This window comes from Doryrhamphus excisus, linkage group LG4, assembly GCF_037039965.1.
Source record: "Doryrhamphus excisus strain RoL-2023G ecotype Guam linkage group LG4, RoL_Dexc_Guam_v1.1, whole genome shotgun sequence".
NCBI lineage: Eukaryota > Metazoa > Chordata > Actinopteri > Syngnathiformes > Syngnathidae > Doryrhamphus > Doryrhamphus excisus.
Window position 1 is genome coordinate 17,582,857 of NC_136360.1, and position 27,997 is coordinate 17,610,853.

At 41.5% G+C, this 27,997-nt stretch overlaps 1 protein-coding gene across 3 annotated transcripts; it reads left to right on the plus strand.

The window, feature by feature from the left end:
- The first annotated feature begins 47 nt into the window (after positions 1-47).
- On the plus strand, positions 48-27,994 carry spata6 (spermatogenesis associated 6). Of its 3 annotated transcripts, none has more exons than XM_058073280.2 (12): positions 48-190; positions 1,779-1,916; positions 2,041-2,089; positions 2,230-2,271; positions 2,350-2,498; positions 4,020-4,082; positions 4,310-4,342; positions 4,785-5,045; positions 7,056-7,155; positions 12,135-12,172; positions 12,300-12,445; positions 27,292-27,989. In XM_058073280.2, the coding sequence occupies exons 1-12, from the start codon at positions 113-115 to the stop codon at positions 27,398-27,400; spliced, it is 1,206 nt and encodes a 401-aa protein (XP_057929263.2). In that variant the 5' UTR covers positions 48-112; the 3' UTR covers positions 27,401-27,989. The 3 variants fall into 3 exon arrangements, with proteins under 3 accessions (XP_057929263.2, XP_057929264.2, XP_078646433.1); XM_058073281.2 differs by having other exon boundaries at positions 12,303-12,445; positions 27,292-27,988; XM_078790307.1 differs by lacking the exon at positions 2,230-2,271 and having other exon boundaries at positions 27,292-27,994.
- The last annotated feature ends 3 nt before the right edge of the window (positions 27,995-27,997 follow it).

Genomic DNA, 27,997 nt, shown 5'->3' on the forward strand with positions numbered 1-27,997 from the left:
GTCACATGAGAGGCGGCTTTGTATTGGTCCCCTAGTCACATGACTTTAGCGACTTCCGCTCGCGAGTTGTTTTGGTAGCTATGACAACGGGCTTTTTCCATTCTTGTCTTAAATGGCTACGAAAAAGATTTCTTTCACCGAGCCTCACCGAAAGTCTCTGAAATGCAAGGTTTTTTTGGACATTAACAGTGTAAGTGTTCCATTTTGTCGTCGCTGTGTTAGGTTAGCTTAACATTAGAGCAAATCTCCATAGTAGTTTCTCATTAACTCTAGCGATTTTAGTCAAGTTCGTTAATAGTTACCTGTTATCTGTAATATTTCAAACGACCGTCATTGGGAAGCTGTACAATAGAAAATAACGTCATTTTTCTTGGTAATTTTCCCAGTACAATACAGAAAATAAAGCGACATATCACTTCCTGTTTTAAAGAAATTTGCGCAAGCGCAATACCAGCCATGAAACAGGACTACTATTTTGAGCTCGGTAGTTAGCAACAGCTTTTACATTAGTAAACATTTTAATAACTTTTTGTTTTGTTTGACATAAAATCATTTTAAGACACTGAAAACAACATATAGTTTTCCTCTGTGGTGGACATGGGGACTTAATACTACTTTTTACATAAAATATGGTGATGAAAATAAAAGTGATGCTTACACTATCATTCATAATTGAACTCAAAACTTTGGCTTGAAATATAAACAATCGCAAAACCAAGCGAAACTCAATTTCCTTTTTTTTCCAGTTGTTTTTCCTGTATAATTTTAATATAACTATAAGAATTGCAAATTAATAATACGTAGGCGAGTAGAGCTATAGAGTAGAGCCCGGCTTTTTGTGGGGGTTACGAATAATTGAGATAAACTCGAATCATGTGTTCAAGGACCACCAAACAAAGTGCGAAATCTCAAAAAAATAATGCAATAATTTTATAGTGTGAGCATCAAATTTATTTATTTTATTTATTTTATTTATTTTATTTATTTTATTTATTTTATTTATTTTATTTATTTTATTTATTTTATTTTAATTTATTTTGATTTATTTTAATTTATTTTAATTTATTTTTTAAATATGTTATATAAAACAGCCCATTTTCAAAGAATAACTTGTCCTCAAATTTGCTGGGTCATGAATTTTATTTTATTTATTTTATTTATTTTATTTATTTTATTTATTTTATTTATTTTATTTATTTTATTTATTTTATTTATTTTATTTATTTTATTTTTTAAATATGTTTTATAAAGCAGCCCATTTTCAAAGAATAACTTGTCCTCAAATTTGCTGGGTCGTGAATGGGTGTGTAGTATTTTGAATATTTCAGTTTTATAACAAAAAAAAACGTGTTCCTCTCATGATTCATCAAAACAGTTGCATAAAAAATACATAATCTGACTTAAAAACCTATTGTGGCATATTGTTTTTTACTCTAGACAAATATTTAATGCAGAAATATATTCATCTGGCTCTCAGGAGGCTTTGAATTACGTATCGATGCAAGTGGTAAGCATAAGGACAGTTAGCTGAAATATATCATGGTGCGGAAACATCTCATTAACTTTATGATGTCTTCTTTGTCAAAGTTCCTCATATGAAACTGATTTGTTTGTTGAAAGGAGATCTGGCCCCTTCACGCTTCATTATCTTCTGTATGATATACAATGGCTGATTAATTTTAACATATAGCCACATCATTTTTGTGCATCTGCAGGATAATAAAAGCATCTCTGCAGTACATCATAAAAGTACACATTAAAAACCTGTCTGCATGTAGGTCATATGTCCCGGCGTGTCCCTGTTTAAGAAAGGCGACATCTACGTCAGTGTTTGCATCATGGGACAGTATCGGAGAACTTCCTGCTTGCCGCCACGCTTCCCGCTGCACTTCCGTCAGAGATTGTTTTTTGAAAAGGTGAGACGGATGACTCCGAATAAGGGAATGTTGTGGAAAACACAACCCGGCTTGTATCCCCTCACCTGTGTTGACAGGCTAACCTTGTTAAACGTATTGATTTACTTTGTCGATGTTACACCAGACTTTCCCCGGCGTTGTTGACCCGGCTGCTGTGGTTGACCTCCTAAAAGGTAAATGGCTCTCCTGAGAGTTGCTTCCTCATCGCTTGAGTCCCGCATCCTCTGCTGTGCAAGCGTGCGGGCTATTAGCTGCTACACTGACTGCACTTCTATGTGTGTGTGTGTGTGTGTGTGTTCCCGTCCTGCTGTAGCTGACACAACATATTTTGAGCTGATTCAGTTGGCGTTTCCAGGTAGGATTTGGAGCATTTGTGCACAAACATACTGTATATGTGTATTATGTAAATTACTTTGTGTTTTTCTGGTCCCAGAGTCCAAGACACTTGCCACCATGGCAGAAAACAGCCTATACTTCCTACAACCTGGTCCCACTGTGACCTCCACTGAAGATGCTGCACTGAGAGATGCACAGAATGCTGAGAGAGATGCTCAGATGATGGCAAAGTCCTCCAGACTTGGTGTAGGCTGACTTCTATCTTCTTTGTTCTTTTCTTCCAGCGTTATATTACAGCAGAAAAAACAATGTTCAACAGCAAAATAGCCAACCAGTCACCAGCACACATCCGCACTTAGAAACAGCAATGGTCTCCCCACGTGTTTTTTTGTGAGAGCTACTCATTTTTGTGACATTTACAGTGTAAACTAAAGTAGCAGGTGCATAAATTTTTCGGCACCCCAACAAAGAAAAATGACATCAATATTTAGAAGATCCTCCTTTTGCAGAAAGAAATGCTTTCAATGAGGTTCTGGATTCTGGTTGAAAGTATTTTGGACCATTATTCTTTCCAAAACATCTCCAGTTGAGTCAGGTTTGATGGCTTCTGAGCATGGACAGCCTGTTTTAATCACACCACCGATTTAATATTACTATTTTCAACGCTACTCTTCAGGGAAGTTGCAAAGAGAACAACCTCCAATCAGGGGTGCCCAAACCTTTTCATACCACTGTAGTTAGTTAGTTTTATAGACCACTCAAAAGTTTGGGATCACTTGGACATTTTTTTGGCTTTTTCTTGGCAGTCCTGCTATGAAGTCCAGCATCCGGAAGTCGCTGCTTCACTGTTGATACTGACACTGGTGTTTGACGGCTACTATTTAGTGCAGCTGCAAGGTGACGACCTGTGAGGCATCTTTGTCTTAAAGTACACACTCTCAGATATTTGTGCAGCGTTTTTCTGTCCTTGTTAGACCCAGTTTGTACTGCTCTCTGAAGAGAGTAGTTAACAACATGGTAAGAGATTTTAGTTTTAGTTTAGATTTTTAGATGGCTTTTCCAGCATGATTTATTAATAGATTTTGCATCGTTTTTCTGTCCTTGTTAGACCCAGTTTGTGCTATTGCTAAGGATTTTTGTGTCTTTCATGATTACAGTCACCCCTGGTTTAATTAATTGGTTACAGACCTGCCAGCGATAAATTAATTTCCACGATATAGGATTCCAGCCATACCAGGAGATTGATGCAGAGGACTGACAGTTGTTGATAGTAGGCCTCTATGCAAAAATGTACATTTAATTCATTTTCATTGTTTGTGAAATGGAAAACATTGTTTGTGAAATGCATGAAAATGTGTTTTTCTTTGAAAAACAAAGACATTTGCAAGTGATCCCAAACTTTTGAGCGTTAGTGTAGATATATAGCCACACAGACATGCCTTATATTTGTCTTTGAGTTCATTTAGATTCAGCGTGAGTACCACTGACCTCGCTAATGTCTTGCCATGAGAGAAGTAGCTGCAAGGATGGAACATGTCCATACGTTCTCCCATCTTCATTTCCTGGGGGTGTAATGGCCAGCTGTCCCAATACTTTTGTCAATTTGATTGTCAGTCCTCCTCTGTAATGCTATATTGTCAAAACATCACTGTCAGTCCTGCAATTTCAAGACGGGCCCAAATTGGCCTTCTGGGCGTGTATCTGTCGCTTTTGTCACCTCCGTTTCTCGGTTAAATATGTCACCCGTCTTGTGTCGCTTGTCTCCAGGGAGTCTTGCCCATGGTGGCGTTTTCCGTGATGTCGTTCATTGAAGAGAGCGGCGGATCACCTGTAAGTGTCCTTCTGTAACTACTGATACACTTGAGAGTTGAAACGGCAAATCTGCTTTATTGCTTATTTTATGTCCAGTTTATTATTATTTATGTTTATTCTTATACACATTTTTGTTCTTCCTGCTTGTTTTTTTTGCGTGAATGTAACGGTGTGATGTTCCTGAATGTATCAAACCTTAACCATCCTGTTTTAATCCCAATGCACTAATTCATCTCCATCTGCAGGACAGGGAGACTAACCCCACGCGTCGGAAAGCGGTGAGTGCATGCTAGTCGACGGAATGGGATAAGAAGCATATTTGCTTGATTCAATTAAATGCAGCTTTACTCCGATGAACATTCGTCATTTAGCTTGACTTAAAAACAGTTTTAGTGCTTGTCTGATTTCCCTAAATGGCACTCTAGCTGCCTAAATGCACCTTTCTTATTATATTACACTGAAAGGACGGTTTTATCTGAATTGTCTTATTTATCCCTGGATGCCATTACCTACAGGAAGCGACTTATTGCATTGGAGAATGATGTTAGCAATCATTAGAGTTATTGTGGTAATTCAGTGCTCGTTGTTGTAACAATAAAGCTGAATTATTTCAATAGTTTGTCTGAAACAAGAAGCAAATGTTGTCTTTCACCTTGACTGGACTTGGACACCTGTAAGTTTTTTTTCTTATAATTACATCTTCTTTATGTCCTCTTTCAGACGTCGGAAGGGTCTTCAAACTTTGCACGATTGTCCAAATCTAGACGTTCTCCCTCTCCGCCCTTCTTCCGCCATATTTCCCGCAAATATGTGGGACCGGGCTACCAGCAGCCCACCGTCGCCTCCATGTCGAGGGCTCTGTCCCCGTACACCCACCGAAAAATGTGCCAGCTGTCCATGGATCCAGAGCAGAGGCTCGGTCACCTTCAGCTCGGGCCATACTACTTCAGGAAGGAGACGGCGAGCCAGCCTCCATTTCTGGTTGGTACCGGCGTACATTCATTCTAGATAATGTCCGTCCCGTACTATTTTTGTTTCTCAGCTACTCCCTTGTTCATGGAGAATCACAAACACATTATAATGGGACTGAATGTAGCTTGTCGTTCCAACCACTCAGCTTCTTACACACACACCTATACACACTCAGAGAATAAGAAGATGTTGCAAGAAGGATCAGTGTCGCCAACTTGGTTTTCTCACACAGCTTTAGATTCTGTTTTCCAAACAAGCGACTAGCAACTTTTTGGTATTTTTTTTAATATTATGAATCAAAACGGGCGGCACGGCGGTCTAGTGGTTCGTGCGCAGACCTCACAGGAGACCAGGGTTCAATTCCACCCTCGGGCATCTCTGTGTGGAGTTTGCATGTTCTCCCCGTGCACGCGTGGGTTTTCTCCGGGTACTCCGGTTTCCTCCCACATTCCAAAAACATGCCAGGTTAATTAGCCACTCCAAATTGTCCATAGGTATGAATGTGAGTGTGAATGGTTGTTTGTCTATATGTGCCCTGTGATTGGCTGGCGACCAGTCCAGGGTGTACCCCGCCTCTCGCCCGAAGACAGCTGGGATCCCCGCGACCCTCGTGAGGAAAAAGTGGTAGAAAATGAATGAATTAATTAATCAAAACTATTACCTCATTCGCTAACAAAGAGTTGATGATGCAACTCCATAATGGAAGAGCAAACATTTGGTGCAGTTTTAAGATGAAAAAACGGCCATAAGGTGAGCTTCTTAACACACCTCATACACACTCAGAGAATAAAAAGATGTTGCAAGAAGGATCAGTGTTGCCAACTTCGTTTTCAGACCGCTTTAGATTCTGTTTTCCAAACAAGCAACTAGCAACTTTCTGGTATTTTATTTAGGTCTACTATATTGGGTAATACAAGCATAAAGGTTACTATAGGGTTGTTATTTCATGTCTTGAGGGCTCTAATTATATTTGAAAAGAAACTTAGTGTCTATGTTTAAAGAGACACTAAGAAGGCACGTGTTTTATTTTGGTCTACTATATTGGGTAATACAAGCATAAAGGTTACTATAGGGTTGTTATTTCATGTCTTGAGGGCTCGAATTATGTTTAAAAAAATTATAGATTTGTTGTCTACGCTCTACTACTACTACTACTACTACTACTAAAGTAGACTGCAGGAAAAACTAGGTTTGAAATTGATGAGCAGAAATCCATTTTGCAGTATAGTTCCATTATGAAATAAAAAACAAGAAAAAAAATTATCTGGACTTGCACCAAATGTGAATGGCTTCTTCTTGGTACATGTTTCACCCCTTTCACAATTTTCCATAGAAATTACTTGTGTACTATTTGCATCAAATCGATACCCGCGCGACAGACATAGACAGTGTTAATCAAAAGCGAGCATGATTATCTTTGAATGATTTCATGCAACACTTGAGTACAGCTCTTAGGGAGCGTCCCAAAATGTGAACATTACGAATACAGCAGCAGGATTAAGTGGACGATAAAAGTACATTGTTAATCTTTTCACCTGAGCTGCTAATGGATTGTGACATCACTGACAATGTTTCACCCAGGGATTCTAAAGAGCTTAGTTGAGGTGGTTATTTGTGAACACAATATATTTGTGTGTGTGTGTGTTTTTTTAAGACATATTCATGGGGGACATACCATTGCCATCTATTTCCACCTCTTTATTTTGACACGCAGCCTAACCCCAACTACCAAAATCACTGAGTGCACTATTATTAAATGGAGAGATTAAGCCGGGAATGGAATTTGCCGGAAAACAACAACACTGCTCTGCTTTTCCTGAGGGAGTCTCCTGTGGACAATTAACCCCGTTAATGGGAGTCCAACTGCAATTAACAAATAGATACCTAATGAAGTGGCAGCAACAGGAGACACATCACTAGAAAGAGCACCTTTTTTTTACAGGCAATTTGCTTCATTCTGACACAGGCTGGGAGAAAAAATGGCTGATGTGTTGATGCCGCTGTGTTTCACGTCGACAGGTTTCGACTTCCAGCAGTTGGATGGAAACCTTTCCCTCGTCGCCGCAGGGGAGCGGTGTGCACTGCTGCCACACGGTCAGCTTCCTCGATGACGACACAGGTATGTTTCACAGAGCAAGTAGCCTGCAGCCAAAAAACACTTGTTGGAGGGGGATTTCATTTGCAATAAATGAAGCAAATAAAATAATGTCAATCGTAAACAAAGACATGAATAGCGGAATTATGAATAAAGCTATGTGCACGTACAATAATCCTCTTTAGGGATTATATTGAAGATGTCTTCTTCAATGCAAATGGAACGATAAAAATAATAATCTGTATTTTTTTTTTACAGTCTGTCTCCATAAACCTATACCATTTTTAAAAATCCAATCAACAAATACGCATAATTAATCGAATCAATGGTCTTGTATTACAGCAGGTTTATTTCATTAGAATTAAAATCAAATAATGTATGTAGCGAGTGGTTAGCGTGCAGGCTTCACAGCTAGGAGAGACAAGTTCAATTCCAGTCTGCATGTTCTTCCCGTGCATGTGTGAGTTTTCTCCGGTACTCCGCCTTCCTCCCACATTCCAAAAACATGCTAGGTTAATTGGCGACTTATTTGTTTATATTTGCCCTGTGATTGGCTGGCGACCTCTCGCCCGAAGACAGCTGGGATAGGCTCCAGCACCCCCACGACCCAGATGAGGATAAAGATCATTTATTCCTTTATTTTCTACCGCATATCTCATGAGGGGTGCTGGAGCCATGTTTTTGGAATGTGGGAGGAAGAAAACCTGGAGAAAACCCACACATGCACAGGGAGAGAACATGCAAATTCCACAGAGCTGGCCGAGGGTGGAATTGAACCCTGGTCTCCTAGCTGTGAGGTCTGCGTTTTAACCGCTCGACTAGCCGCAAATGTAAACAAATAAAGTTTATTTACTGAAAAGTAAATACAACAAAGATTATGTATCGTCAACAAATTAATTAATTAATTATCTTAATAATTATTCATTATTATTAAGATAATTATTTATTATTATTTAGAATTAAATAATTAATAATTATCATAATAATAATGCTATTAAGAGGATATAATATCAATAATAATAAATAATTCATTCATTCATTCATTTTCTACCGCTTATCTCACGAGGGGTGCTGGAGCCTATCCCAGCTGTCTTCGGGCGAGAGGTCACCAGCCAATCACAGGGCACATACAGACAAAAAAGTCGCCAATTAACCTAGCATGTTTTTGGAATGTGGGAGGAAGAAAACCCACACATGCACGGGGAAAACATGAAAACTCCACACAGAGATGGCCGAGGGTGGAATTGAACCTTGGCCTCCTAGCTGTGAGGTCTAACCACTCGACTGTCATGCAGCCGCAATTGTAAACAAATAAAGTTTATTTAATGAAAAATCAATACAACAAAGATCATGTAGTGTCAACATATAATTATCTTAATAATTATTTATTATTATTTATTGTAATTTATAATTATTATTTATTATTCTTAAGATAGTTATTTATAATTATTTATAATTATAATAATAATATAATGAGGATATAATATTAATAATAATAAATAATTATCTTAATGTGTATTATTTATTATAATTTATTATAATCTGTATTTATTATTTATTATTATTAAGATAATTATTTATTATTATTTAGAATTATCTTAATAATTATATTAATAATGATCTTAATAATTATCTTAATAATTATCTTAATAATTATCTTAATAATTATCATATTTTTATTTTTTCTTAATGTTGTGTACATAAAATAAGCAAATTAATACAAATATTTTTTCAAAGCAAATGCAGATTAACTGAGCAGCTTTGTTGTGTGAACGCTGTCAAGGGCATTCATGATACAGCAACCAGGGCCCCGTTTCACGAAGCAGGTTCAACCAACTCTGAGTCTAACCCTGAACTCTGAGTTGATCTACTCTGAGACAGGAAACTCTGAGTTACGGGTTTCAGAACAGGTGATTTCATTTGGTTCAATCAACACAGAGTTTGTTCACTCTGAGTTAAGCGCGTGCACCACGACTTTAAAAAGCCCTCATCAATGGAGCCCCGTTCCCTCGATTCACCATGGGTGACCATGTAGTTGGTCTACATTTCTCATCAAATGTCTTTACACTTAAGACACCACATAAAAAGTAACTGTTTTTCACGCAATTTTCACATGTTTCACGCACATTTTCAATTGAAATAAGTAGAAATAACAAACTTGCTCCACTGACAGATTTTTCAAATTATTTTTTTAAGTGAAATGTGATTGAAACACGTGAACATTGTCTAAAAACAATTTACTTTTAGGTGTGATTCGTTTTGATCAGAAATTAGACATTTTTACAAGAAATAAGACAAATATTGTTGGTATGATTTTGAGTTTTTGCAGTTTGATGCAGTCTGACATTCAATCTACCTGCACATTGATGCTGTGAATGGATTTTCTGTTCACATGGTCTCCTTCATTTTCTGAAGGAGCAACGATGGGAATGTGCGTCCCATCGATGCACCCTATCACACCAGGGAATCCTAAAAGAAATTAAAATGACAAATCCCAGTGTGAGGTTGCAGCACCATGTTATTAACTGAATATGATTTATAATCATACATTTTAACTGATTTCTACATTCACCTGCAATTCTGTGGAATTCCTCCTTGATGACCCCCCCGGGTTTATGTCCCGGGAACACAACGAAGGAGTTGATTCGTCTTTTTAGTGCTAGGGACAAACCGAAGAGCAACACACAGAATCTGGGTGGATGACAGTGGACGTCCACGGTTGGTGATGTTTTGAATGTCCTGACGGATGAGATTATGGATGTAAGTGATGGATGGTGAAGTGAAGCGGTACCGTTCGAAAAGAAAATTATCTGGAAATGATAGCGTGTCCAATCTCGGCCTGTGGATAACTTCCCTACGAATGCGGAGCTCTCTTCTGAGTAGTAGTGCCTCTTCGTCTACAGGGTCTTGTACAAACGGACATGCCATGGTTCAAAAAACAATGCGACACACAGCACACCTTGAAGAAAAACGACCAAACTGGCTTTAAACACGCGTGAATGAATCACACCGTGTGTAGCGTAAGAGGGCGGAGACAGAAAGAAACTCGAGGTTCATTGAAGAAAACCCGGTCCCGACCAGGTTATGTTTACAGAGTCTGTTGCCATAGTAACTGACACCGAGGTTAAGTTACCTCTCTCTGTGAAACAGGCTGGAGTTACTCCTCTGTCTCTGGTTTGACTTACCTCCCTTTGTGAAACGGAAAACTCAGAGTTTCCCTCATTTCAGGGTTAACATACTCAGAGTTTTCACTAAACCTGCTTCGTGAAACGGGGCCCAGATCCGCCCAATCTAGTGGTAAAAGTCGTTTGTGTTGTACACATATTGTGTTGTGTGTAAGAATGGCAACAGATGAATTCTGTACATTCTGCCATCTAGTGGAAAGAGCATTTCATTCTTCTTTCTGTCACTGTTCGTCACTGGCACAGCGAGATGAACAATAATACAATATTAGTAGCGAATAAGACCAATTCAGCCCAATTATGTTATGAAATTGGGTGATCTCCCACGGCCCTCTGACACGCAGCAAATACGAACCAAAGTTTGCCCTTTTGCATTCTGTGTTTTTATGAGAGGCTTCATAATTGCCTCATTTGGTGCATTTGTTCCTTTACAAAAGCAGTCTTTTTTTGTCTGGCATTTAAATCAAACAAACACAAAAATCCCCGCAAACTAATGCCATTTTCCATAGAGTGCAGCACAGCATCCATCAAAGCAAGTTATTATCATTTCAAACGATATGGAACGATGAGCATGAGTGGCCCTTTCACACACGCATACATACATACATACATACATACATACATACATACATACATACATACATACATACATACATACATACATACATACATACATACATACATACATACGTACATACGTACATACATACATACATACATACATACACACATACATACACACATACATACACACATACATACATACACACATACATACATACACACATACATACACACATACATACGTACATTTATAAAGACATACATATACATTCTTACATACACACATACATACATACATACATACATACATATATACATACATACATACATACATATATACATACATACATACATAACCACATACATACATACATATATTTATACTGTTATTCTGTATATTTTGTATTTTCACATTTTGTATTTCATATTTTGTATTTTTCATTCTTTTTTAATAGATGTGTATGCATCTACTATACCAAAACAAATTCCTAGTATGTGTTTGATCATACATGGCAATAAACCTTTTCTGATTCTGATTCTGATTCTGTTACATAACCACATACATACATACATACATACATACATACATACATACATACTACATTACATACATACATACATACATACATACATACATACATACATACATACATACATACATACATACATAAACACATACATACACACACACACATACATACATACATATGCACATACACACACATTTATAAAGACATACATACATACATACATACATACATACATACGCACACACATACATACATGCATACATGCATACATACACATACATTTATAAACACATACATAAACATAAACATACATACATACATACATACATACATACATACATACATACATACATACATACATACATAACCACATACATACATACATACATACATAACCACATACATACATACATACATACATACATACACACACACATACATACATGCATACATGCATACATGCATACATGCATACATGCATACATAAACATATACATACATACATACATACATACATACATACATACATACATACATACATACATACATACATACATACATACATACATACATACATACATATGCACATACACACATACATTTATAAAGACATACATATACATTCTTACATACACACATACATACATACATACATACACATTAAAGTAAAGTTATTATCATTTCAAATGATATGGAACGACAAGCATTAATGTCCTTGTCTTTACAGGTGCCCTCGTTGGCCCTTTCAGATCTGGAACATCCAGGGTAAGTCCTGTGGGGAATGATCATTTACAGTATTTAGTCTGCATTTGCTTCTATGTACTGTACATATCTTACTTCTTCATGTGAGAGAAAGTCAACTTTATTCCACTTCAAACTTGTTTTACCCAAGCAGGCGGGGTCACGTTCTGTGTGGTCGTCTCCTGGGTCGTCATTCAGACAAGGTGACCTGACCCGGAGTCCTCAGAGGAAGGCCTCCGCCTCGACTGTGTCTCAGTATAGAAGCCTTGCGACATCCAAGCGCTCCCACAGGGAAAGGTAGAAGACATCTTTGCACCCTCACAAAAGTTTGTTTTCTTTACATGAAAACTTAAGGTACTCAAGCTAGTGCTAGAACTCCATATGTTTCTCTCAATGAACCGCAACTCTTGCAGTGCCGACAGCACTCATACAGCAATACACATTATGCTAGACTGTCCACAAGAAACGCTTATCTTCATTCTCACTTGCTGGAATTCATGTTCCCCTCAATTAACTACAGCTCCTCCAGAGCGAGGACCACTCATGCATATACAATCATGACTAGTTTTATCTGTCGGCAAGACATAATTATATTGCTACTCACTTGTTGGAATTCATGTTTGCCTCAATGAACCACAGTTCCTCCAGTGCAGGCAGCACTCATACAGCCTCAGATTATAACGCTACCACCACCATGCTAGACTATCAACAAAGCAAAATTGTCTTGCTTCTCACATGTTGGAATTTATGTTTCCGTCAATGAACCGCAGCTCCTCTAGTGCCAGCAGCACTCATGATTACACATGACACTACCGCCACCAAAATGATCTTGTTACTCACGTTTCCCTCAATGAACTGCAAGTCTTCCAGTGCTGACAGCACTCATACAGCCCCAGATTATGGCGCTACCACCACCATGATACACTGTCAACAAGAAATTATTATTTTGAACCGCAACTCCTCCAGTGCCAGCAGCATTCATACACATGACAATGGTGTTACCACCACCGACACGATGTGATTAGCTTGCTTTTCATTTGTTGGAATTCATGTTTTCTTCAATGAACCGACAGCACTCATACAGCCGCAGATTATGCTAGACTGTCCACAAGAAACGCTTATCTTCATTCTCACTTGCTGGAATTCATGTTCCCCTCAATTAACCGCAGCTCCTCCACTCATGCATATACAAGCACCACTAGTTGTATAATGTCGGCAAGACAGTGCCAGCAGCATTCATACACATGAAAATGGTGTTACCACCACCGACACAATATTTTCTTCAATGAACCGCAGCTCCTCAATACAGCCGCAGATTATGCTAGACTGTCCACAAGAAACGCTTATCTTCATTCTCATTCGCAACTCCTCCAGTGCCAGCAGCATTCATACACATGACAATGATGTTACCACCACTGTATGAGTGCTGACAGCACTCATGCAGCCCCAGACTATCGCGCTACCACCACCATGATACACTGTCTACAAAAATGATTATCCTAAACCGCAACTTCTCCTGTGCCAGCAGCATTCATACACACGACAATGATGTTACCACCACCGACACGATGTGATTAGCTTGCTTTTCATTTGTTGGAATTCATGTTTTCTTCAATGAACCGCAGCTCCTCAATGAACCGACAGCACTCATACAGCCGCAGATTATGCTAGACTGTCCACAAGAAACTCTTATCTTCATTCTCACTTGCTGGAATTCATGTTCCCCTCAATTAACCGCAGCTCCTCCAGTGCGAGGACCACTCATGCATATACAAGCACCACTAGTTGTATAATGTCGGCAAGACAGTGCCAGCAGCATTCATACACATGAAAATGGTGTTACCACCACCGACACAATATTTTCTTCAATGAACCGCAGCTCCTCAATGAACAGACAGCACTCATACAGCCGCAGATTATGCTAGACTGTCCACAAGAAACGCTTATCTTCATTCTCATTCGCAACTCCTTCAGTGCCAGCAGCATTCATACACATGACAATGATGTTACCACCACTGTATGAGTGCTGACAGCACTCATGCAGCCCCAGATTATCGCGCTACCACCACCATGATACACTGTCTACAAAAATGATTATCTTAAACCGCAACTCCTCCTGTCCCAGCAGCATTCATACACACGACAATAATGTTACCACCACCGACACGATGTGATTAGCTTGCTTTTCATTTGTTGGAATTCATGTTTTCTTCAATGAACCGCAGCTCCTCAATGAACCGACAGCACTCATACAGCCGCAGATTATGCTAGACTGTCCACAAGAAACGCTTATCTTCATTCTCATTTGCTGGAATTCATGTTCCCCAATTCCTCAATTAACCGCAGCTCCTCCAGTGCGAGGACCACTCATACATACACAAGCACCACTAGTCTTGTGTGTCGGCAAGACACTATTTTATTGCTACTCACTTGTTGGAATTCATGTTTGCCTCAATGAACCACAGTTCCTCCAGTGCAGGCAGCACTCATACAGCCTCAGATTATGACGCTGATCAGGAAATGAAGAAATTATCAAGAAATGATTATCTTGATTCTCACTTGGTGTAATTCATGTTTCTATCAATGAACCACAACTCCTCCAGTGCCAGCAGCATTCATACACATGACAATGATGTTACCACCGCCGTCACGATGTGATTAGTGCCCTATACCATGACGCTACCACAACCTGACTGTATACAAGACACAGTTATCTTGCTACTCACTCGTTCATGTTTTCCCTCAAATTAACCACAGCTCCTTCAGTGTATGCAGCACTCATGCAGACTTATGACCATGAGGCTACCACCACCATGATTGACTGTCAGCGAGACACAATTATCTCGCTTCTTTATTCTCACTTGTGTTGTTAGATATAATAACGGCTGTATGCTGGCTCTTTTTGAGTGGACGGTCATTCTGTAATGGCCACAAAGTCCATCAGCTGAGGTAGTGGGGTCCATAAGTGCGTTGCTACAAGATACTCAGCTGTAAAAAAAAACTACTGTCATGATCTGTGTACGGGGGAACAGGTACAGGACCATATATACAAGCATCATCATCATTATCATGCATCCTCCTCATCTGCAAGAGCGACTGCAGTGAGCAGACTCGCCTGTAGGTGGCGAATATTTAAGGAGGCTCTTCCAGCGCGCCAGGGGGGGTGGAGGAAGAGAGACAATTGTGACGTCACACACGCAAATGGATGCTGAGAGCCGGCGTTTTACCCACGAGGACCAACTTTGTCAAGCGACACCTGACGGGATTTCCTTTTCCCTCCTGGCTTGAGCGATTGGACCGTGGGCAAGGTTCCGGACCCGGGATCGGACGGACAAGCGGATGCGTGGTCGTGAGTGGAACCGCGGCTTTCGCCACTGTTTTGTGAATAAGCACTGACTCTTCGGGAACTTTTGGACACTTGCGGGGTGGGGGGGGTAAACTTTCGGGATTAATTTGGGGGTTTCATGATTGTCTTTGTTGCCGGGTGGGATGTTTAGTTAGTTAGGGGGTTAGTTAGTTAGGTTGGCTGGGAGGGGGTGACATGCGGGGTTGTTTTGGTGCAATTAAACTGCCGTGGTGTGGCTACCCAACATTTTCGACAGTCCTTCCTTTTTCTTACAGCTGATATCCGCTCCCCCCGTGACCTTCCCTTTTTGCGTTGTAGCCTCGTACCTCTATAGAAGGGCGCGATCGTTACAGAGTGGTGGCTAGTACGGGGGGTACCGGGGTTGTTGTAGTATTGATATCAGCGTTTCATAAGTTTTTCCAGTGCTTCTGGTATATACATTTGGGGAGGGTAAACTTTACGCGCGCGCTGCGTTCCGACTAGTTGTGGGCTGGAACAAGATCTGCTCGCGCACATTTACGCACGCACGCACACACACGGGCATTAGCGCCCTCATTCACTGGAACGCGCATTTTGCGCAAGAGTAATTTATACAGTAAACAATTTTGGCCTAGGTATTTCCACCTTTTTTCCATCCAAGCATATTGTCACACATCTACTTTTACACACAGCATAACATACAGCATATACATTTGCATACATAAACCGGAGTTATGTCAGCTTCCAGCCAGCAGGGGTCAGACGAGGACGACAGAGTGGACGGGGCTGAAGCAGCCCAGGACCTGACGCCGCTCCTTGAGCCCTGCCGACATGTCACCTACAGGCATAGCCACACAGCAGTCACCGAACTATCCAGCCTGTTAGGGTCCATGTATTTGGACCAGCCAGATCAGGACGCTGCACAGGCTGATGAGGGCGATGACGAAACCGGGCTGTACATGGAACACTTTCGAGCCCTCCAACAAAAGGTAGACGTGTTGGAGAATAGGCTCAAGGAGGCCGTGGACAGCACACTCAGTCGAGAGGAGGGGCTTAGAGCGGCAATGGAGACGATGACGGCAGAATTAAAGGCATATGTGGACACCAAACTACAACATTTTGATCAAGTTGTCGTAGCCTGCTTGAAACGCCGAGATGCAAGGTGGGATGAAGCGCTTAAGAAGACCCTGACCAAGAGTCGCCTACCTTGGAGACCTGCTAGCTTCTCCACCCCTGCACCCCCAGCGTCAGGCAGCAACCAGCCACCCGCCATCGATGCCACCTTTCCCATCCCGCCGGCGGTCACGGCGCGACCCCCTATAAGGATGGAGTTTCCCCAGTTTGGAGAGTCCAGGAGTTCTGCTGATGTAACAGAATTCATTGAGCAGTGTGAGAACTTCCTGGCTCTCAGGCCTCTGAGTGATGCCGAACTGGTGGGAACCCTCAATGCCGTCCTAAAGGGACCTGCACGGAGCTGGTGGTTGGCTGCCCGCAGTAAAATAACATGCTGGGCTACCTTCAAGCAGTCCTTTCTTGAGGCTTTTTTACCCACCGACTACCAATCGGAGATCGAAGAGCAGCTCCGTTCCAACGTGCAAACCCCCAATCAATGTCTGCGTGACTTTGCATACGATTACCGCGCCCTGTGCCTAAAATGGAGACCTGACATGGTGGAAGAGGAAATCGTGCGGCGCATACTCGGTGCCTGTAACCCGAGGCTGGCCAGCGGATTGCGGGGTATCGTATCCACAGTGGACCAGATGGTTAAGGTTGGCTCCCTGATTGAGAGGGACTGGAGTAACACCAAGGACTATTGGAGTCGTGTACAGCAGGCTAACCCAGTGAAAAGGCCGGGCAAGAAGGCGGAGCAGGGGTCAAGCCGAGGCACAGCAGCTGACCTCGCCTTTGCAGTGGGAGAACAAGCACTGTTGGTCGTGCCTGTAAGCTTGCGAGGTTCGCATGGGGATGCAGTCCTTGACTCGGGGTGCTCCTACTCCCTGATGAGTCACTCCTTGTGGAAGGCGATAAGGAAGGAGGGGGAAATCCTAGAGCCAAGCGGAATTCCAAGGTTCATCATGGCCAATGGGCAAGAGAACAGGGCCCTTGGAAAAGCCACCCTGCTCCTCACCCTGCAGGACTTCCACGGCACCCTGATAGTACATGTGATGCCTGACAATCATTTGTGTATGCCGCTGCTCCTAGGTCTTGACTTCATGGCCCTGACTGAGATAACACTGAAACCTCATCTCCGCAAATATGCTATGTCAGGTGGGAAGGAGTTTAGATTTCTCAACAAGACCCGAGATAAACTCCACTGGAGTCATACTCAGTCTTCTGTGAATTTTTACATGGCTGTTGTCGAGGAGCCCAAAAGCCACCCATCCAACATTCCGTTCCTTGAGGCTCAGCCCGAAGTTGTGAGGCCGCTGCTGCAGAAGTGGCCAAACGTTTGGACTGAGACCACTGGGGCCACCCGGATCATTACCCATAAAATCAGGACGACCGATGAGGTGCCGGTGAGGCGGAGGGCTTACAGGGTGTCCTGCCAAAAACAGCAAATAATCGGAGAGCAAATCAAAAAAATGTTGGCCGATGGAGTAATTGAGCCATCAACATCGCCGTGGGCATCTCCGGTAGTGCTGACTCCCCGGAAGGATGGGACACCCCGGTTCTGCGTGGATTACAGGGGCCTCAATGCCAAAACACTGCATGATGCGTACCCCATGCCCCTGGTCCATGAGATATTGGAGTCTCTGCTCGGCGCCACCTATTTCAGCTCCCTAGACTTGCAGAGCGGATACTGGCAAGTGGCCATGGATGTGGAGTGCAAGCAGAAGACTGCCATGACCACCCACCTTGGCTTGTTCCAGTTCAAGGTTATGCCTTTCGGACTGCGGAACGCCGGGGCTACCTTCCAGCGGTTGATGGAGACCGTCTTGGGTGAGCTGAGGGGCAGGACCTGTTTTGTGTACATTGACGATATCATTGTATTCTCGAAGACAGAGGAACAACATCTCCGCGACCTTGACGCTGTGTTTGCAAAATTACATCAAGCAAACCTAACGCTCAATGTAAAAAAGTGTCACTTGCTCCAACGCCAGCTCACCTTTTTGGGACATCTGGTTTCCGGGAAAGGGGTGGAGGTGGATCCAGCTAAAATCTCGGCTATTACTGCCTACCCGCCTCCAACTGACCTGAAAAGTCTCCAGAGGTTTCTGGGGTTGGTGGGCTGGTACCACAAATTCATCCCCAGGCTGGCTGACTTCGCAGCGCCCTTAAACCATCTAAAAAAGAAGGATGTGCCTTGGGAATGGAGCCCAAGCTGCCAAGAGGCCTTCAACCACCTCAAAGCCTTGCTGCAGTCACCGCCAGTCCTTGCTCAACCCCATCCACATGTCAGTTTCCAGGTCCACTGTGATGCCAGCGACGTAGGCCTGGGAGCTGTCCTGATGCAGGGCGTGGAAGGCGAGGAACGGCCCATTGCTTTTGCCTCCAGAGCCCTCCATGGTGCGGAAGTACGTTATTCCACTGCGGAAAAGGAATGCCTGGCTGTTGTTTGGGCTGTTGAAAAGTGGAGACACTTCCTTGAGGGGACCACCTTCGACGTGTTCACCGATCACAGCGCCCTCTCATGGGCATTCAACTGCCCCAAGACGTCGTCTCGGCTTACACGGTGGACTCTGAGGCTGCAAAGTTTCTCCTTTAGGGTCCATTACAAGAAAGGATGCTGCAATGTGGTGCCCGATGCCCTGTCCCGTGCACCCCAGTCATCAGAAGGGGAAGTATGTCTAGCCGTCCCAAAGAATTACTGGTTGGACCTCCCCGGTACGCTCCAAGACATTGCGGAAGCCCAGAAAATGGATCCAACTTGCCTGGAGTGTGGACCATCGGTTGACCATCCTAAGCCGGGACGCATCCACTATCAACTTCAACAAGGTGTGTGGTACCGAGGAATACCATCAAAGCACGGTGGCTTCAAGTACCAACTCGTAGTGCCTGGTGCCCTGGTACCGCTGTTCCTGGCCTACTTCCATAACAGCCCCTTCGGTGGCCATCTGGGGAGGACAAAGACCCTCCTAAAAGTTCTGGAAGTGGCTTGGTGGCCCACGGTCCGAGGAGATGTTTGGAGCCACGTCAGGGCATGCAGTACATGTCAACAGTACAAAAGCCCTAACAGCAAGCCTGCCGGACATCTTCAGTCCCCTGAGGTCAAGGCCCCTGGGGAGATGATTGGAGTGGACTTCATGGGGCCATTCCCACTCAGCAGGGCCCGGAACTCGGTACTGATGGTGGTGGTGGACTACTTCTCGAAGTGGGTGGAGCTTTTTGCACTGAGGGATGCTAAAACCCCCAAGGTATGCCAAATCTTGAAGAACGACATCTTCACCCGATGGGGAGTTCCTAAATACATGGTGTCCGACCGTGGCCCCCAGTTCACTAGTCAGTTGATGTCCCGGTTGTGTGAAGCTTGGGGAGTGTCCCATAAGCTGACCACAGCCTACCACCCCCAAACAAACATGACTGAAAGAGTCAATCGGACATTGAAGACAATGATTGCTTCCTTTGTGGGGAACCATCATCAAGACTGGGATGGATGGTTGCCTGAGTTTCGGCTTGCTCTCAACACAGCAGTCCACGAGACAACAGGCACCACTCCCGCCATGTTGGCCCTTGGTAGAAACTTGATGGGACCGCTGGAACGACTAGTACACAAAGCTCCATCACCACACACATCCGCATACCACACAATACATACACACACACAGTTGCACAATGAAGTGGAGAGACATGTTGGTGCGGCCAAAGCTCGACAAGCCAGATATTATAATGCACGTCGCAGAGATGTACACTTTGCTGTCGGGGATCTGGTCTGGGTTAGGGCACACCCACTGTCCAAAGCTTCAGCAAAATTCTCTGCCAAACTTGCTCCCAGATGGGTAGGTCCTGCTCGGGTAGAGAAAAAATTGGGTCCTGTAAACTATAGTGTTCGGTGGATGACAGATAAGTTAAAGGTGGACACTATAAATGTGGTAGACATGAAGCCCTATTACGGCCCCGGTAAGCCGCTGGCGGGGGGGGGGGGAATGTAATGGCCACAAAGTCCATCAGCTGAGGTAGTGGGGTCCATAAGTGCGTTGCTACAAGATACTCAGCTGTAAAAAAAAACTACTGTCATGATCTGTGTACGGGGGAACAGGTACAGGACCATATATACAAGCATCATCATCATTATCATGCATCCTCCTCATCTGCAAGAGCGACTGCAGTGAGCAGACTCGCCTGTAGGTGGCGAATATTTAAGGAGGCTCTTCCAGCGCGCCAGGGGGGGTGGAGGAAGAGAGACAATTGTGACGTCACACACGCAAATGGATGCTGAGAGCCGGCGTTTTACCCACGAGGACCAACTTTGTCAAGCGACACCTGACGGGATTTCCTTTTCCCTCCTGGCTTGAGCGATTGGACCGTGGGCAAGGTTCCGGACCCGGGATCGGACGGACAAGCGGATGCGTGGTCGTGAGTGGAACCGCGGCTTTCGCCACTGTTTTGTGAATAAGCACTGACTCTTCGGGAACTTTTGGACACTTGCGGGGTGGGGGGGGTAAACTTTCGGGATTAATTTGGGGGTTTCATGATTGTCTTTGTTGCCGGGTGGGATGTTTAGTTAGTTAGGGGGTTAGTTAGTTAGGTTGGCTGGGAGGGGGTGACATGCGGGGTTGTTTTGGTGCAATTAAACTGCCGTGGTGTGGCTACCCAACATTTTCGACAGTCCTTCCTTTTTCTTACAGCTGATATCCGCTCCCCCCGTGACCTTCCCTTTTTGCGTTGTAGCCTCGTACCTCTATAGAAGGGCGCGATCGTTACAATTCTATACTGCCATACAAGTTGAACACAGACTATTCTAAAGTGTCACAATATATGACCTCTGACGTCTGGGTTTGAAACTTTTCGGATATAGAGCCCACTTGGTTTCTTCATGTTTGCCGGATGAGGAAGCGTGGTAATCCATGTCCTTGTCCTGTTGCCGTGGATTCTTGCCAAGGCGGCTGAGTAAATACGTACATGGTTGTTTGCTTGTAAGATGAACACAGACAAAGGAGGAACCTGCCTGTTGTGTCAATGATGGGAGCCGTCCTGTGAGCTGGTGGTCATACATTGCTGTGTGTGTATGTGTGTGTGACATGTAAGATGGCTTCCCACTCCACCTGTTAAATGACAGATGCTGATGTCTCGTCATGTTTGTTCATTACTGGCTAAGGCGAGGAGGGAAAACAAAAGAGGAAAAAGTGTATTGATTTGTGTTGCTGTCGCACTCTGATGCGTTTGACCCGATGCCGCCTTTAATACGTTCACAAGAGACCTTGTCATCGATCATCGCAGCTGCGACTTGATCACACCGACGGCGCCCGTGTTGCGTTGTTGTTTGCCTTGTTGCAGCTTCCACCTCGTCCTCCTCGAAGCTCATAAGCAAACATTAAAATCAATAGACAATCTCGGCACAAAGTCAATTGCAGGAAATGAACAATAGTTTTGTCCCAAGTGGAATTCTAACACGGTGCCAGATGAGAGCACCAAGGAAAAGGGCACGACCTGTGTTGGATCTGGAAGGACCTAAAGCTCCAACATCCCAGACTGTTGGTGTTTCTCCTTGATGACTTTGTTAGGCGGACGAAAGAGGAGACGAAGAAGAAGTTTCCAACATAACACCTTCCAAATTGCAGCAAATGGGTGTTGATAAGGGGGAATGTGCGACTTAATTATTTGTGTTTCACACGCGATACGAGATTCTTTATTTCACACGTCCTCATCATGTCACCTTTTCTCCCCGCACTACCTGGTACCTTAAAATTGATTGGGGATATTTTTGGTGCCGACACAACACATTACAGTATGAGATCAATGAAAAAGATGTAATCTAAATGTCTGATATGGGCATTAAAATTAGATATTAGGAAAAAAAAATTCTGATGATAATGACATCGTCGCACACGTGATGGCGTCATGCCCCACAGAGCAACAAGCATTCTAGCTCAGGAAGTAAAGTTAGGGCTTTGGATTGTAAATATGCTATTTACAATGTAAAGCATATATTCGTACGTACGTATGTATGTGTTTATGTATGTGTTTATATACATACATACGTGAAAATATACATACATACATACATGAAAACATAGTACATACATATGCACATACATACACATATACATACATACATACATACATACATACATACATACATACATACATACATACATACATACATACATACATACATACATACATACATACATACATACATACATAGATATACACACATATATACATACATACTTATGCACATACATACATACATACATATGCACATACACACATGAATGTATAAACATACATAAACATGAATACATAAATACAAACGTACATACATATGTACATGCAGGACATACATACACACTCACACATATATACATACATACAATCATACACACATACTTTCATAAACACATACATAAACATATACATACATATATGCATACATACATACATACATACATACATACATACATACATACATACATACATACATACATACATACATACATACATACATACATACATACATACATACATACATACATAGATATACACACACATATATACTTACATACTTATGCACATACATACATATGCACATACACACATGAATGTATAAACATACATAAACATGAATACATAAATACAAACGTACATACATATGTACATGCAGGACATACATACACACTCACACATATATACATACATACAACCATACACACATACTTTCATAAACACATACATAAACATATACATACATATATGCATACATACATACATACATACATACATACATACATACAAGCAGACATATATACATACATACATACAACCATACAAACATACATACATACATACATACAAGCACACATATATACATACATGTGTGTACATACGTATGTATGTACGTATGTATGTATGTATGTATGTATGTATGTATGTATGTGTATATGTATGTATATGTATGTGCATTTAAATTATGTATATATGTAGTTGTGTGTGTATGTATGTATGTATGTATGTATGTATGTATGTATGTATGTATGTATGTATGTATGTATGTATGTATGTATGTATGTATGTATGTATGTATGTATGTATGTATGTATGTATGTATGTATGTATGTATGTATGTATGTATGTATGTATGTATGTATGTATGTATGTATGTATGTATGTATGTATGTATGTATGTATGTATGTATGTATGTGTACGTGTATGTACGTGTATGTACGTGTATGTACGTGTATGTACGTGTATGTACGTGTACGTACGTATGTACGTACGTACGTACGTACGTACGTATGTATGTATGTATGTATGTATGTGCATTTGTATGTATGTATGTATGTATGTATGTACAGTGAAGAAAATAAGTATTTGAACACCCTGCTATTTTGCTATTTCTCCCACTTAGAAATCATGGAGGGGTCTGAAATTTTCATCGTAGGTGCATGTCCACTGTGAGAGAGATAAACTAAAAAGAAAAATCCAGAAATCACAATGCATGATTTTTTAACAATTTATTTGTGTGATACAGCTGCAAATAAGTATTTGAACACCTGTGTATCATCTAGAATTCTGACCCTGAAAGACCTGTTAGTCTGCCCATTAGAAGTCCACCTGCACTCCATGTATCATCCTGAATCAGATGCACCTGTTTGAGGTCGTTAGCTGCATAAAGACACCTGTCCACCCCATACAATCAGTAAGACTTTAACTTGTAACATGGCGAAGACCAAAGAGCTGTCCAAAGACACCAGAGACAAAATTGTACACCTCCACAAGGCTGGAAAGGGCTACGGAGCAATTACCAAGCAGCTTGGTGAAAAAAGGTCCACTGTTGGAGCTATCATTAGAAAATGGAAGAAGCTAAACATGACGGTCAATCTCAATCGGAGTGGAGCCCCATGCAAGATATCACCTCGTGGGGTCTCAATGATTCTAAGAAAGGTGAGGAATCAGCCCAGAACTACACGACAGGACTTGGTCAATGACCTGAAAAGAGCTGGGACCACCGTTTCCAAGGTTACTGTAGGTAATACACTAAGACGTCATGATGTGAAATCATGCATGGCACGAAAGGTTCCCCTGCTTAAACCAGCACATGTCAAGGCCCGTCTTAAGTTTGCATATGACCATTTGGATGATACAGAGGAGTCATGGGAGAAAGTTTTATGGTCAGATGAGACCAAAATAGAACTTTTTGGTCATAATTCCAATAAGCGTGTTTGGAGGAAGAAGAATGAAGAGTACAATCCGAAGAACACCATCCCTACTGTGAAGCATGGGGGTGGTAGCATCATGCTTTGGGGGTGTTTTTCTGCACATGGGACAGGACGAGTGCACTGCATTAAAGAGAGGATGACTGGGGCCGTGTATTGTGAGATTTTGGGGAACAACCTCCTTCCCTCTGTCAGAGCATTGAAGATGGGTCGTGGCTGGGTCTTCCAACACGACAACGACCCGAAGCACACAGCCAGGAAAACCAAGGAGTGGCTCCGTAAGAAGCATATCAAGGTTCTAGCATGGCCCAGCCAGTCTCCAGACCTGAACCCAATCGAAAATCTTTGGAGGGAGCTCAAACTCCGTGTTTCTCAGCGACAGCCCAGAAACCTGACTGATCTAGAGAAGATCTGTGTGGAGGAGTGGGCCAAGATCCCTCCTGCAGTGTGTGCAAACCTGGTGAAAAACTACAGGAAACGTTTGACCTCTGTAATAGCAAACAAAGGCTACTGTACCAAATATTAACATTCATTTTCTCAGGTGTTCAAATACTTATTAGCAGCTGTATCACACAAATAAATTGTTAAAAAATCATGCATTGTGATTTCTGGATTTTTCTTTTTAGTTTATCTCTCTCACAGTGGACATGCACCTACGATGAAAATTTCAGACCCCTCCATGATTTCTAAGTGGGAGAAATAGCAAAATAGCAGGGTGTTCAAATACTTATTTTCTTCACTGTATGTATGTATGTATGTATGTAGTATGTATGTACATTTGTATGTATGTATGTATGTATGTATGTATGTATGTATGTATGTATGTATGTATGTATGTATGTATGTAGTATGTACATTTGTATGTATGTATGTATGCATGTGTATATAAATGTATATGTGAATATCTGTATGAATGTATGTGTATGTATGTATGTATGTATGTGTGTATGTATGTATGTATGTATGTATGTATGTATGTATGTATGTATGTATGTATGTATGTATGTATGTATGTATGTATGTGTATGTTTTTATAAATGTTTGTATTTATATGTATGTATGTATGTATATATGTATGTATGTATATATGTATGTATGTATGTATGTATGTATGTATGTATGTATGTATGTATGTATGTATGTATGTATGTATGTATGTATGTACCTTTGTATGTATGTATGTATGTATGTGCATTTGTATGTATGAGTGAATGTATGTATGAATGTATGTATGTATGTATGTATGTATGTATGTATGTATGTATGTATGTATGTATGTATGTACCTTTGTATGTATGTATGTATGTATGTGCATTTGTATGTATGAGTGAATGTATGTATGAATGTATGTGTGTACGTATGTATGTAGTATATATGTATGTATGTGTATATAAATGTATGTTTGTATGTATGTATGAATGTTTGTATGTATGTGTGTGTACATATGTATGTATTTATGGATATGTGTATGTATGTATGTATGTATGTATGTATGTATGTATGTATGTATGTATGTATGTGTATATAAATGTATTTGTGTATGTATGTATGTATGTATGTATATGTATGTTTTTATAAATGTTTGTATGTATGTATGTATGTGCATTTGTATGTATGAGTGAATGTATGTATGTGTGTACGTATGTATCTATATGTGTATGTATATATGTATGTGTGTATGTATGTATGTATGTATGTATATATATGTTTTTATAAATGTATGTATTTATGTACGTATGTATGTGCATTTGTATGTATGTATGTATGAATGAATGTATGTATTTATGTGTATGTATGTATGCATATATATATGTGCATTTGTAAGTATGTATATATGTAGTTGTGTATGTACGTATGTATGTATGTATGTATGTATGTATGTATGTATGTATGTATGTATGTATGTATGTATGTATGTATGTATGTATGTATGTATGTATGTATTTATATGTGTGTATGTGTTCATTAATGTATGTATGTGCATATGTATGTATATATCTATGTATGTACGTATGTATATGTTTAAAAATGCATGTGTGTACGTATGTATGTGTATGTATGTTTGTATGTTACATATATGTATGTTTGTGTGTATGTATGTATATAACAAGTAAATTTCTCCCCGTTGCAAAATAAGAAGCTGAATGAGCCCAGTTAATTTAATTGAGGTTTTAATGAAGAGAGCATCCAATATAAAATAATCATAATAATTATCCACCACAGACTAAACAACCACAGCGATGTCACTGAGCACGCAGGTGGACGTCCTTTTGTGACCATTGTCTGTGGTGAACGTGGGATTTAGCAGAATTTATGGAAGGAAGACAAGACACTTCATGTCCTTCCTTTCCATACAAGTTGGGAATAGTTTTACATGGGACTGTGGCGCCCTCTAATGGATGAAAGAACACCTGCACTGTAGCAAAGAGAATTGTTTCTAATCACGATGTATCCGTGCACATATCACATGACATTTTTCTCTGTTGTTCGCCCTCTCTAGGCTGCAGACCAGTGAGTCCAGTCCATCATACTGGGAGCAGATCCACAGCCGGGTCCAGAGGATCCTGCTGACGCACAGCGTGTCGTTGGACCCCGGGAGTGACCTTTAACCTTCTGGTCAGAGCTGGACGTAACAAAAACAAATGCTGTTAAGTACAAAGCAGACTCTACACACACAGACACACACACAGGAAAACACACACCTCGTTAACCCGCAGATCCCCGTGAGACTCAGACATTCCATTTCCCGTCCATTTGATGGTAATTCCCATCTCTAACGGGGCCCGCTTGCAAAGCCGCCATGCTGCAGGGGTGATGTTCAAAGCCAAGACGAGACATTTGTCTTTTGTCTCTCTAAAGCTGCATGGGAATTCATGTGGGAATGAAAAGAGCGGCGTGGTTAATGTGTGTTCGTGTTCGTGTTCGTGTTCGTGCACGCGTGGGAAGGATGGAAGCTGCAGATCATCACAGCACACGCAGGTAGACAAAGGACACGAAAGGAATTGATACATTAGGAGAAAAGCAGCATGGCACCAAAATGCCAAAAAAAAATCTTGCTGTGTCGTTCATGCTAATAATTAAAAAAAATAAATGATGCCAAAGTAGATTGAGTAAAAAAAAACATCAAAAATAATACAAATAATTGTTAGGGTTCGGGTTTAGGAACATTTGAGTTATGGATTAGGGTTGGGAAGGAGGGTTGGGGT